Source organism: Camelus dromedarius, chromosome X (assembly GCF_036321535.1).
Source record: "Camelus dromedarius isolate mCamDro1 chromosome X, mCamDro1.pat, whole genome shotgun sequence".
Lineage (NCBI taxonomy): Eukaryota > Metazoa > Chordata > Mammalia > Artiodactyla > Camelidae > Camelus > Camelus dromedarius.
In genome coordinates, this window is record NC_087472.1 from 37,063,102 (window position 1) to 37,077,633 (window position 14,532).

The following is a 14,532-nucleotide window of genomic DNA, read 5'->3' on the forward strand; positions in this document are numbered from 1 at the left end:
CAGTTCTACCCAATTCCAGCTGCCATCAACTTCCAGGTGGGGCTTACTGGTAAACCTTTAGCCAACAAACTCCTCAGCAGCCAACATAACAGCAGTGGTAGCGCTCAGAACCTCATTTACCTCATTTCAGGGTGGGGTGCTTATTGCTAAGGAAGATTATGGTTGGAGTTGAGATAGAAGTGTCTATATTGACTACCATTAAAAATAGACATGAATTAAAGGCAGCCCCAACCCTGTTTTCTCTGGATGAGCTATAGTAATTTATCTCATTGCTAATTAACTTCCACACCCTCTTTCACTCAGCTGCCTTCTGCAGTGCAGGCTAAACGACAGAAGCGGTTTCAGCCTGGAAATGAATGATACTATTCATCAATCCCAGAAGTCTCTCCTTGAAGATGCTGAGGAGGCAGTTTCCTATTCCCAACTCTAAGTCCACCAAGCCAGAGAAAACGCTAACTATCAACAGCATTTTATCATGCTTTGTACAGTGAGTAATGTATGTTAGAACTAAACTAGGAGCAGAGTCCTACTTAGTACCCCTCAGTTAATAGTTGGGAAGTCTAAAAAGCTACTGCTTTCTTGGACTGAATCATCAGTTATTGCATTCTCACTCACTGCTTAAGCTCCTGTGAGCTCATAATACCAGCCAAAGAGACAGCCCATTGTATTTAGGGCTGATTAGCCATTAGGAACTATAGGCACAGTGCCTGGGGCCCATCATACTTATACGGACCCACGAACATGATTTAATTTCTTTTAAAATCAGAAAAAAAATAAAATTTAGGTTAAAGAAAATGTTTAAATGTGTTATATTAATATATTCCTCATCATACCAACACAGTGGTAATTATATCCTTGAGTAGAGGAAGGGACCCACCAAGGCAAAAGTTGCCTAGGATCCACAGAAGCCATAATACATCTGTAAGTACATCAACTATTACTGAAGATCCGAAATCTAAAGGGTAGGATGGACCACTGGAGAACCCACACTTCTTTTAATCAGAGGAGTCCCTGGGAAAGCACAAACATCAATTCCCAGCAGGCAACAAGCCAAACACTTGAAACTCCACGCAAGGCAAGGCTCCATCCTCTTTGCAAACAGTGAGAGGAAGTTCACCTATCAACTGCCATATTAAATAAACTGTGGAGGCAAAGACTGCCAGAGGGAAGCTTTTTATCAAGGCTGTAACGTCTCTAGTGAGTAAGACCAGAAATGTCCTGACATATAAATATTTATATACGACTTCATCAGATGAGACAGCCAATACTTAAAAGAAACAGGGGCATGGGCATGCATATACAGACATAAAGAAGACTTCAGGAGGTATTGGTCTTGGCCCAAACCCTCTTTTAAGGGATATTATCATGCTGCACAAGCCATTCAGACCCCTAGGGTCTGCCAAATTGTTGCCAGCTGGAGAAGCACGAGCTTGGTGCAATAGAAAGTGTGCAACCTACGTAAATGGCAAGCACTACTTATGGCAGTTAAGTCTAATTAGTAAACTTGTCTCTGATTGCCACAGTGAGACTCTGCAGCATGGAGGAGTGGAAGGAGTGCTGGTTTATATAGGACCAAATCTATTGTGAAGGTTCTAAACCTGGCAATGGAATTGACGTTGGTGCCTCTACCACCACACTTAGAGAAGCCAAACTTGAATGCCTGTGACCAAAAGGCTTCTCCTAATCTCTTACAAATTTGGGGGACTCTTGAAACATCTTCTAGACAACTCTCCCCTTTCTATCAGTTTCCTCTTTTGCCTCTAGAGTCTCCATTAGAGATAAGTGACCTCAAGCCCTACCCTGAACATGGGTGAATAGGTGTTACTTTTATGGTGATTGTGGATACTCTATCTACAAAGGCTCTCTTGTCCCAGTTTATCACCCCTGTCAAAATGTGATGGTGCTTGTTTTCTTTCCATTTAATTATTCCTTTGGGCCTTGAGGGTTTTTTCCTTTTCAAGATTCTCTAATTAAAATGCAAATAAATACCTGAGGCAGAGGCCAGTGATTCCCAAAGTGCATTCAACCATATGGTCATAGTTTGTTTTTCTTAAAAAATTGGTTTGGTGTTCAAACAAGTTTAAGGGACACTGAACTAAACAAAATCAAGCAGATTTCTCTACTCTACAGAGGGCTTATTGGAGTCTTTTTCCAAGAAGGGAATATACTATGCAATTTTACTAAACTTATTTAATCAAAGAGCATTTGATCAGACTAGTACTACATATAACAATTTGTGAAATGTGCTCTAAACTGGTAGGAACTAACATTATAGTGAGGATGGATTTGTTAAAGCCTTACCAAGTGAATATGTGAGCTGAGATGAAGGCTCTGAGAAAATCAGATCCCAAAAGGTCTGACTTATCTGGGGATAGGGCTTTAAGTTCTAAGGTAGCATATTGAACAAAGGGCTAGCTCTGCATATTAAAATGCATACAGGACATAAGCTATATCAGAAGGGCATTTTGGTAACCATGTATAACATAGGAGCTGGCAGGAACTAAAGCCCTCGGAAAATGAGACATTTGACAGGCAGGTTGTGATAGATCTGGAGCATGGGTAACTGCCAAAAAACATCAAATCGCACAGCCTGACCCAGTCATGACTCCGTCTGCCTGGTTGCCTCTCAGGGTCTTCCTGAGCCAGACCCCGCCCTCTGATCTACTGGAAAATTTTGTCTCCTGTTCCCAGAAATAATGACTGTTCAAATAACCTGGATTTGGCTGGTTTAATAACATAAATCTTCATTTGAAAAAGACATTTCTGCCACATTTGACCCAGCTGCACACTCTTGTCTCAAAACTATTCTCTTAGCCTCTATGGACACACCATCTAGTTCTCCATGGTTCTCTCTAACTATTCTTGGGCTCTTCTTCCTCCCCATCCCTTTAATGCAAGTATCCCTCATTGTCTTTTCCTGGAGCACCTTCTCACATGAACCCTTGGTAAGCTCATCTACCTGCCTGATTTTAACTACCGTTGTTTGCCGATTATTCCCAAATCTATATCTCCAGCCCAGGCCTCTCTCCAGACCCATATATACCACTACATTCTAGAGACTCCAGTTAGATGTAGCAAGGCATCCCAAGTTCAATATATCTAAGCTCTGCTTCTTGCTCTGGATTTCCCTACTTTAGTGAATGACTCTACCATCCACCCATACACCTTACTCATAAACTTCAGAGTCACCTGAATGCTCCTCCTCCTTCACCCATGGTAGGCAGAATTCTAAGAATAATCCTTGCCTTTATATAATCTCTTCTCCTTGAGTGTGGTATAACCTATGAATATAATGTTATTCCTATAATTATGTTATATGGCAAAGGGGACTTTTCAGATGTGATTAGGGTTAATAATCAGTTGACTTTCAGTTAATCAAGGGGGATATTATACAGGTAGGAGCAATATAATCACATGAACCCTTTGAAAGCAGAGAATTTGCTCTGACTGGTGACAGAAGGGGAAATTAGAGATATTCTAAGCACGAGAAGGATTTGAGGTACCTTTGTTAACTTGAAAACGGAGAGAGTCATGTGAAAAGGATGTTGGTAGCTTCAAGAAGCTGAACATGGCTCCCAGCTGACAATCAGCAAGGAAATGAATTCTGCCAAAAACCTGGATGAGCTTGGACCTGGATTCAACCTCAGGGCCTCCAGATAAGAGCCTAGCCCATCTGCCACTGTGACTTTAGTCTTGTGAGACCCTAAACAGAGAACCCAGTCAAGTCTGCTTTAACTCTGATCTACAGAACTGTGAGATAATAAATGGCTGTTCTTCTAACCTGCTACACTTGTGCTAACTTATTATACAGCAGTAGAAAACTAACACACCCCCAAACTCAATTAATCACTAAGGTCTCCAGTTTCCACCTCCCAAATATTTCTTGAATCCATTTTCCCCTTTTCCATGTCCACTGCCACTGCCTGGGTTTAGATCCTTTTATTCTCCTTCCTATACTACTAAACAACCTCCTATCTGGCCTCCCTACTGGTTTTATCTTCCTTAAATCCAGAACAACAGGGTGACTTACCCAGACTGCAAATCTGATCATGTTATTCCTCTGCTTAAAATCCTTCAGTAGCTTCTATCACTACAGGGTAACATCCAATCTCCTTAACATAGTTTATAAGGTTATTCTTGGATCTTGCCCTTGACTTCCTCTCAGCTTCTGCCACATCAGCCTTGCACTTTATACTGTAACATAGTTTCTCAAACATAGCACTACTGACATTTTGGGTCAGATAATTCTTTGTTGCTGGGGCCATTCTGTGCATTGTAGGATGTTTAGCAGAATCCCTGGCTTCTACCAACTAGATATCAATAGTACACCTCTCCCATTTGTGACAATCAACAATGTCTCTACACATTGCCAAACACCCCCTGTGGGGCAAAATTTCCCTGGACAAAGACTACTGAGCTAATAATACAGAACTGCTGTGGCTCTCTACAGCTAAGCTTTTCTTTTTACTCAGGAGCTAATATCACAAGAACTGGAGAGGATAGAGTCCGTGGTATCAAGAATAAAAGTATTCTAAATCTAGGAAAAAATAGATGGACTGGGGTTCTGGAAATCCCTTTCGGTATATCTTTTTAAAGCTAAGGAACTTTGGTGGTTTGGGAGGGATCTGTGACTCTTTACACTAGAAGTTCCTTCTGTTTGAAAAGAATCTGGAGAGTTAGAAGGGTCAGGGTGAGACTAAGAGAAAAGGAAGAGGGAAATATATTCTTTGTATTTGCTCTAGCTTTAAGAAATGTTGTTAAAGGGACTTTCATGTTTCTTTCTAGTATATTATTTAGGGTAGAACTCTGGTCCAAACCTCTACACAGAAAAAGAGAGTATAAATTTGTTTGTTTGGAGTACCCTTTTGGGTATGTGCTTTAGGAACATGGGTTTGGTGGTTAGGCAACAGGAGAAACCCCAGCATCCAACAGTTCTATTACCAAGTTTATACCAAAATAAAAATATATGTCCACACAAAAGCTCTTGCACATATGTTCACAGCAGCATTATTAATAATAGTCAAAAGATGGAAACAACTCAAATGCCCATCAACCAATGAATGGATAAATAAGATGTGGTGAATCCATACAATGGAATATTATTCATTCATAAAGAAGATAAACTTCAAATACATGCTAGTATTAGTTCACACTCACAGTTCTTGAAAGTTCTAGAAAACTTCAGAGCATTTGGCTGCTAACTTTTAATGCCAAGCTACCCCCTGGATATGAGGATATGAACCACTGCTATTTCTAACTATCAGATTAAATTCAAGTTTTAAAAAATTTGTCTTTTCAACAAATGGTGCTGGAAAAATTGGATATACATTTTCCAAAAAAGAAAAAAAGAAAGAAAAGAAAAACCTTGACCCTTACCTCACACTATACACAAAAATTAACTTGAAATAAATCAAGTATCTAAATGTAAGAGATAAAACTATAAAATTTCTGGAAGAAAACATGTAAGAAATTTTTGGAGACCTTGGTTTAGGTAAAGAATTCTTAGATATATTGCCAATGCATAAAAGAAAAATTAATAAATTGGACTTCATCAAAATGAATAAAAATTGCTCTTGAAGAATTAAGACAGCCATTAAAAAGATGAAAACACATGCTACAGACTGGGAGAAAATATTTGTAAATTACATATATGATAAAGGACTTGTGCCCAGAATATATAATAAACCCTTATGACCTAATAAAAAGGAGACAACTCAATTTTTAAAATGGGAAAAGATCTAAATAGATATTTTTCCAAAGAAGATAGACAAATGTCCAATAAGCATGTGAAAATATATCTGATATCATTAGTTACTAGGGAAATGCAAATCTAAAAACAACAATGAGATTCCACTTTATACCCACTAGGATAACTCCAATAAAAAGATAGACAATAGCAAGTGTTGACAAGATGTGAAGAAACTGGAATCCTCATACATTGCTAGTAGGGATATAAAATGGTGCAGCCACTTTAGAAAACAGCCTGGCGGTTTCTTAAAATTTTAAATATATATATAATTTTATACATATATATAACCTAGGAGTACTATTCCTAGGTGTTTACCCAAGATAAATGAAGATGTATGTCTGCATAAAAATCTGAACATGAATATTCATAGCAGCTTTATTCATAATAGCCAAAATGTGGAAACAACCCAAATGTCCATCAAATGATGAATAAATAAGATGTGGCATATCCATACAATGGAGTATTATTTAGCCATAAAGAGGAATGAAATAGTGCTATGCTACAACATGATGACTCTTGAAACATGCTAAGAAGCCAGCCACAATGTATCACATATTGCATGATTTCATTCATATTAAAAGTCCAGAATGGGCACATCTATAGAGACAGAAAGTAGATAAGTGATTGTCTAGTGATGGGGGATTGAGTATGATATCTAAAGTGTGCAGAGTTTCTTTTTGCGGTGATGAAAAACTTATAAAATTGATTGTAGTGATGGATGCACAACTCTGTGAATATACTAAAAGCCATTGGATTGTGCACTTAAAATGGGTTAATTATATGGTATGGGGGGTTACATCTCAATAAAGCTATTTTTAAAACTGTATTTGGAGACAATGCTTTTTCTTCCACTTTAAAGGAATGGAAATAATGAGAAAGATCAAAATAAAGAACTAAGAAAAAGAGGCCAGTTAATTCAACAGTTGCTAATAGAATAGCTTGCATCTCCAGATCAGTCCCCAATTGATGATCCTCTTCAGTTTACTCAAGATATAGCTGTGATGCTCACTTCCCCCATTGGCAACAATCCTTCCCAGCACTGAAAATAGCACCACTGTGGTGGAGACACCTTAATAATAGCACTGTCAAATGCTTGTCACAATTTTAGTAGGCTGGCTTTTATCTTGCTTTGTTTTGTGATTCCTCCACCCTCTGTTCCTTATATCATCCACAGTGGAAAGAAAAGGAGGTCAAATCAAAATTAGAAGTTTGAAAATATTTTTGGTCATGTCATCACAGGCAGCAAGAAAGATCTGAATATAAGAATAAGAACTGTACAAATATGTTTAGTGACCATTTTAGAAAACAAGGTATTCATCAAGGTGATTACTGCATCAAGTTGGAGATCCTAGGAGCATAGAGAAGGGGAGGGCATTGAGAAGAGTGGCAGCTTGTTGAAAATTATCTCTACAGAAGCAACACTGTGAGATGAATATTCTGCTATCATAAAGGTCATGTATGTATCTCAAAAACTAAGAGAAGAGATGTGATTGGTCCCATAACACATAGCTGGTGAAGAGCAGAGTAAAGACTAGACTTCAGGTCTTTGAATCCCAGTTTAGGGCTCTTTCCATATGCTGAATGTTGGATATTGACAGACTAGTCAGTATGAGAGACTGGGATACTATACCAAAGTTCTTGATGGCAATGGCCAAGCCCCACCTCTATCACTGCTCAGAGCCAAGAGCATCTAGTCAACAATAAAACTCTAAGATGATAAATCATGAAGAAATAACCAAACACCAGGCTACACTTGGCCCTTTCTTTTCAAAAGAACAATATATTTGATGTTTGGCCACCTCCATCATAAGCCCTCTTTTAAAGTACAAAATCTACCTCAATGTGAGACCTCTTGAAGTATATACTATATATGGCAAGGTGGGTTGCAAACTATCCCCCTTCAAAGAGCCCAGCCTGGCTTCCCTTCCTTGCTCTTTTCTATTCCATACTCAAGTCAATCCTCTCAAAGCTTGTCTCCAGGAATGAAATCTGTGGGAAGGTTTGGAAGAGGGAATGTTTGGTAATACAAACATTAACTTTCTAGCCTTGGTTTTCTCAAGAGAAGGTCAATGATAAATGACCTCCCTTTGGGGGCATAATTTGTGGCCACGTGGCCTTTTCTATTGAGCCCATTGTTGACTGACAGGAACATAGCACTAGGAGGAGAGAAGGGTTAGCTCTGAGAGACCTGGAGGCCAGGGAGTATAAGTAAGACCAGATGTGGCTGGAGGGCCAGAGATGAGGGTGGGGCATGGAGAAAAACTGGCTATACAAGCAAAAGAAAGACACATCCACCTTGGGAAATGCACTCAACATTTCCAAGGTTAAATCCAACTTGTCTTCCTGTGTTTCCTGTAATTACCTTTGTGCTTGCAGCACCCAGTTATTTAGCACAGCAAGATGGAAGGGGCAAGTCTTTCCTGGAATACTTAGCAGCAGTTCAAACACCCTTCGTGCTCTCTTTTTCCTGTTCCACCATCTTCCGGTTCAAAACATGTCTTAAAACTCCTGTTCTAGATTCCAAGGCTATGGGTAATCTTGGAATCAGCTTAAAGCTCTTTTCTCTTATTCTGAGACCTAAAATTTCTGGTTCAAGTAGTTGGTACTAGAAAGATATAGACAGAAACACAAAATAAATTCATCCAGTTGAAAATTGGCCTAACAAAGCTAACAAAATTACTAAAGGCCATACTTATCTCTTAGGCATGGATCTTGAGGCTACAGTGAATCTTTCCACAGAACCTGGATGTGGACAAAACTGAGATCAGAGATGCCAATAAGTATAGAATGAATAAAGCATGAAAATGAATGGTGTGAGGGCCAGCTGCACCCCTGAGTAAGATGCCAAATAGCTAAAAGTCTATTAGTAACATTCTGCATCTCTAATGGAAGCACCATGCCCTGTTCTTCACAGAAATGAATTTAAGGCTAGACCATGTATCTGCTGAGCCTCTACTACCAAGTGAACCAGAAATTTGGGTTCCAAGTTTTATATATCCATGACTTTTAAGTATAAAGGTCAATGCATGGCTTGATTATAAAAATTAATAGGTGGATAATTTTTTCAACACACTGCAACCTCTCCAGCTGCCAAGGAATCAAAACAACCTCACCTGAGAGTGAACCAATGTGCATCATCGTCTAACCCTTCATCGTGTGTTCCCTGACCTCCTAGAAATCTATTAGAGCCCATCGAAGTAGCTAAGGCACTACCAACTACTTCTTATTCCATTAGCAAACTCTCATTGAGGTGACGAATTAATTGGGACCTTGTCCTACTAGTGATGGTTAGCTTCCCTGTCTACACAGACCACAAATATCTCAGAGGAAACTGGTCTTCTATACTGGCAAAACATAAGCCCTAAAAAGATCAAAGGCTCCAAAAGCACATCCAAACCAAATAAAAACAGAAAGAGATGAGAGCCAGGTCCGTAGATTGCTTGTCAATCAGCATAAGCCAATCAGTCAAATGGTACACATGAGAAGAGAAGCAACAATAAATCTGGTGTAATTAACTGGGCTGTTTTAACTGATCATTATTTAAATGAAGAGAGAGAAAACTACTTTATTTGGTCTATTTGGGACCCAGTTAGAGCAAAACTGAAACCAAGTGATGGTCCTGACTTCATGATTAAAACGTTTCACAACAAATAGCCTTGACCATACTTTGTCCTTTCTGCCTGGTGCCACATTTAGCCAAAGACAGGCATGGAATCTCATCCAAGCAAGTCCTAGCCATTGCAACACATGTGCCTTCAGCCTGCACAGATGAAGATCATGTTCCCAAGTAGTAAGAATACCCACCAGTAATCAAAGTGACTGACAGGTGTTAACATTAGGGCTATCATCACTAGAATTGGGAAATGGGCTGGACTCCACAATTTTGAGTTTGGCACCAACTTTCAGTAGACTCAGCACCTATTTTGTAATTAGTAGGTTGTGTCCTTGCACCCTTACATTTTTTTATTTAATGTCCTTGCTGTAACCACACAACAATGTTTGATTTGTGGGTTACTCCATCCATACCAATCTTACCAGTGAGGTTAGAGCAGTTAGTTCCTAATCATTCAGCATCTTCTGCAAACAGCTTTTCCTAGTGTGCTCCTGAGACGGGTGTGTGTGTGTGTGTGTGTGTGTGTGTGTGTGTGTGTATTTGTGTATTCCATGTAATGTGTTTGTGGTTAAATAAGATTGGGAAATCCCAGGTCCAAATTAAATGGGTTTCTTTTCTGCAGGACTTCTCAGAACATTTAATATGGCAATAAGCTATGAGAGCCTCTCAGAAAGGCATACAATTTGCAGAATTTCACAACTTTATTCGACCATAAAACCCTTTTATGAAGAGCCTCTGAAGGTAGAGAGATGGGAACAGTTCTCAGAATATCCTTTGGGAAAAATTGCTTTATAAGTCTGCCCTCAGTGACTTCCAAGTAATAGATAGGAGCTGCTCAGGTGGAATATGCACTCCTTTGGAAGCCCCCTATCTCTTCTGATAGACCTCAGGCTAGTGTCTGGGGCATTGAAAGCAGATGGCTTCTCAGAACATCTACCTGGACCATGTGAGAATCTCTTTATGTCAGCCCATTCAATCAGCAAACATTTATAGAGCATCCATAATGCATCAGGAGCTGAGCATCAAAAAAAAAATAGGTTAAGATTACTTTAACTTTGCGTGGTGCAGATAGAGAAGTTTTTGGAGATAAAATGACATTTGAATCATGTCTTAAAAGATGGCCCCCAGGGATCAGAGCAGGCAGAGGGAGACATTTGAAAGAGAAGGAACAGAGGCACTGATGCCTGCCAAGGCATTGCTCTGCTCCCCTGTGCACTCCACCCTGACGTTTCTGTACATATACCACACCATACATTGGCATGCTATAACATGTTCCCCAAGGAGTTGAAGGAGTTGGAAAACCTGCTGTATAATGAAAATCCACCCATCACTGGATTGAAACTTGCTTATCTAGGAGTTGGAGGTGTCCCTTTATTTATTACTAGGAGCAATCACAGAATGCCAAGGTATGGTATATCTCCACAAAATGTTGGAAATTCATGATAAGATTGATGAAGGTTAAGTAGGGGGAAGTGCGTTAACATTTATTAATATATATGTAAATTGTCAGAAAAATTTACATATTTTATCTCATTTAGTGATGAATTGTATGCATATATATTTACACTGTGTGTTTTGATTCACAGAGTGCTTTCATATCCATTATTTCATTTAATCTTCATGAGAACCCTGTGAGCATGAGTAGGGCATATGTGATTAGCCCTTTCTTACAGAGGAGATGTGTGAGCCTCAGGATAGTTAAGTGATTACCCCAAGGTCACATAGTAAGTGGCAATACTCAGATTAGAAACTAAGTCTTCTAAATCCCAGTCTTATATCCTTGAGTTGTATTTGTTCTGTATTTCTTCAAGAGGCTGAAGTGTATAGGGAAGCAGAATTATGCCCAACGTAAGAAAAATCCTTCTAAAAATCACAGTTGTTCAACAGTGAAATAGGCTGTTTTAAGAAATTGAAATAGTTGTAGAGTATATTCTTGCCATAGGTGGGAGATTAAATGTCATGGTTTCTAAGGTCACCCTCAATTCTAAGATCCACTGATCCTAAAATTCCTAAAGTCCTACTTCTCTGAGATGAGGTTTCTGATGATCAACCCTGTTCCTGGGCAGCCCCCATTTATTATATACTTGGTCCTCAGAAAAGAGATCCTCTTAGAGAGATACTTGGGAGTTGGAACTTTCCCCATCACAGATAAACTCATTGCTTTGGTGCAACAAACACATATCACATACAACCAATGCTTCCAGGTTTCTCACAGATCACAGGATGATGCGTAACAGACAGAAGCAGCACATTTATACAAATCACCATGTATATGAGTTTGCAATTTCCCAGTAACTTAAAATCTTGTAGTACACAGTATAATATCAGAAATGATGGCAGGAGACACATTACCGCATTTGGACACTCATCACTCTGATATAATGAATCTTTTTTTTTTTTTTTTTTTTAGAATCTATATAGTTGCTCAGACACCAAAGGTATTTTAAGAGGTAGAAAGTATGGTCTAATAGTAATCCACACCTGTCTTGTCTGGTGAGGGACCAGGATTCTCTTTAGAGCCAAAGGACCAGCCACTGTTTCAATTCCCTTGGAACATTTTTTATCATATATTTACAGCTCCCTATGCTCAAGAGAATGGTGCATCTGTCTGATGGAGACGCCTGGCTGCATTCTTTCCCAGATATTAATATAGGTGGCACTTTAGAGGCATAACCAATGACATGAAGAACCTGATTTGGAGAGGAACAGATGGCAGCATCTTTCTTAGGCTAATTTTAGGATCTTGAAATAGTCCCTTTCTCACACAAACCATCAGTGGAACCAAATTAAGACAGCTATGTCACATGGAAAAGGGAGAGAGTGAGAAAGTGTGGTCTAGTATGAGGCAAAGACAATGAACCAGAAACCTCAGTGTTTCCCCATATATGACTCCTTTCGTAGAATGTGAGTATCGCTTTAACCTCTTTCACCAGAATGGGTGCTGAATATGAATGTGAGAGTCTCTAAGAAGAAATGAGTGGGCAAATCTCATTTCCAGTCACATACACTGAACAATCAAGATTGCATCATGCAATAGTTAAACTCCTATTCAAAAGAATATGTAGGACCTGGGTTCTAATACATCTTTTCCTAGCAGATAAGGAAGTTGATAAGTGACCATTTTACTGGTAACTCAGAAGCAGATTGAATTTCAAAGCCTCAGATTTCTGGTCCATTGCTTTGTTTGCTGAAAAGACCTTTCTTCCAAATGAGACATAATATGTCAGATAGGGATGATGAGAGGAGGAAGAAGAGTCTCCCAACCAGAAATGATGCCTGAGATATAAGATGGTCATCCAACGGTTTAGAACAAATAAGGAGAGAGTCATTTGGAAAAAAAAAAAAAAAGCACCTACCTGTTTTCCATCCAGAGTGTAGAGTTTTTTGACGACCCCGGTCTCTAGTTTGATGGCTTCGGTGATGTCAGTGAGGACTTGCTCAAAAGAGTGTGCTGTCTTCTTGTTCAGAAGTACACGCACAGCCTTCCGAGGCTTCACCCCACTGCGGATGATGGTCACCAGCTTGGGGCGCACAAAGTCCTTGTTCTCTCTGGCCTGAGCACTGTTGCTGCTGGCCAGGGACTGAGGGGCTTTCATATTGGCAGATGTCTTCACATTGACCGACCAGTTGGGATTGACATTCTTGGTGTACTCCACCTTTTTAAAGAAGTTGTCTGAGGAACAAACATAGCTTTCCCCTAAAGGAAGAAATAAGTGGTAATTAGTTTAATAGCAGATATATGGATAATTCTAACCAAACTAATACACACTGACCTTGGAGTAGCACTTTTGGAGACATGGTGAGAATAACAAACTTTATATGCAATTCCTAATTGGGCTCTCTAACAACTCGGCTCATTCAAATTCAAGAGCAAGTCATCAGCAAAATATTCTTCATTATAATGTCATACTTAGTTGAAAAATCCTATAAAGCTAAGGGTCCCAAGGACAATGAAAATACCTAAGTATCATCTAATAAGGGGGGGGGGCTCTCAAGCTTGATATGGTTTTATTGCAATTGAAACATTTATATTAATTTCTAGGATGTGTGTTAAAGTCTAGGGGCATTACTGGAGTGTTTTTTTTTAACATGTCTCTATTTCTTAATGCTCCTGTCCTATCTCTGGACTCATAGCCCCATTCCACTGTTATATTATGAACTGAGGAGAACTTTCATTGTTAACACATTTTGACTCCAAGATAAAGTGACCAAAGTAACCTTGCCTATTGGGCATACAGTACATACTTGCCAAGAAGACAGATTGTACTTTGCACAGAGTATATGGCTAAGCAGTAGAATACTGAAATGTGAAATGTGAAGAGTGTGTGTGTGTGTGTGTGTGTGTTTGTGGGTGGGTGGGTGGGTGAGTGGTGAATATGTATGTGTGTATAATTAGGTCTTCTACTGCTCACCTCCACACCCAGGTGGAGAAACTGTCTAAATAACAATCTGTACACACACATACACACACACTTCTGTTTGCCAGTCTAGCTCTTGCTTGAGAAATGCTCTCCCCTGTTTCCATCACCCACCCCTCATCTTTCCACCTTCGAATGCTGCACACTAGCTCTGTGTATTCAGGGCCGTCCTCACCAGCGCTCACCCTTGGCTGCCACAAGTAATGAGGTGGAGATGTGAGAATACATTATACAGCCTGATTTATGGATTGGAGGGATCTCATGTAATTTTCACATTTACCATGGGCTAGAGGAAATGACTAATACAGCGGAAGAAACACAGGGGCCAGAGGCAAGAGGAGGGGATTAGACACCTGGGACTAGAAGCTGGAGAAAAGAGGAAGAGAGGTAGGCTCAGCCTGGGGGAGAGACTATTGGAAAAGGTTGGATTTGTTGAATAAAACACATTAGCCTCAAGGTATACAGAAGTTCATCCAGAGGTCAAGCTACAGCAAACCAGTGTGATTTAATCAGGCTTAACTCATCAGTAATAACACTAAATAAATGAATGAATAAATAAACCCTAGCCTGTGCAAAGAAAGCATTAAACGTGATTGTAATCTGATTGCTCTTCTTCCTTCGGTTTCAACAGGAGAACCATGCAGAGACATTCAGAAATGCTGGACTGATGATTCACTCCCTGTGCAAATATTGATTGCTTTGCTGTAGCACCAAATCCTTTAAATCATGTTAATTAATCAATTTCTTAGTGC

At 39.5% G+C, this 14,532-nt stretch overlaps 1 protein-coding gene across 1 annotated transcript in view; it reads right to left on the reverse strand.

Annotated features, from left to right (window-relative positions):
* Positions 1-14,532, reverse strand: part of DCX (doublecortin) — a 99,784-nt gene that overhangs the window by 76,198 nt on the left and 9,054 nt on the right. The window contains exon 3 of the mRNA XM_031446491.2: positions 12,719-13,059. Within this exon, the coding sequence (XP_031302351.2) occupies positions 12,719-13,059 (341 nt within the window). The remainder of the gene's footprint in view (positions 1-12,718; positions 13,060-14,532) is intronic.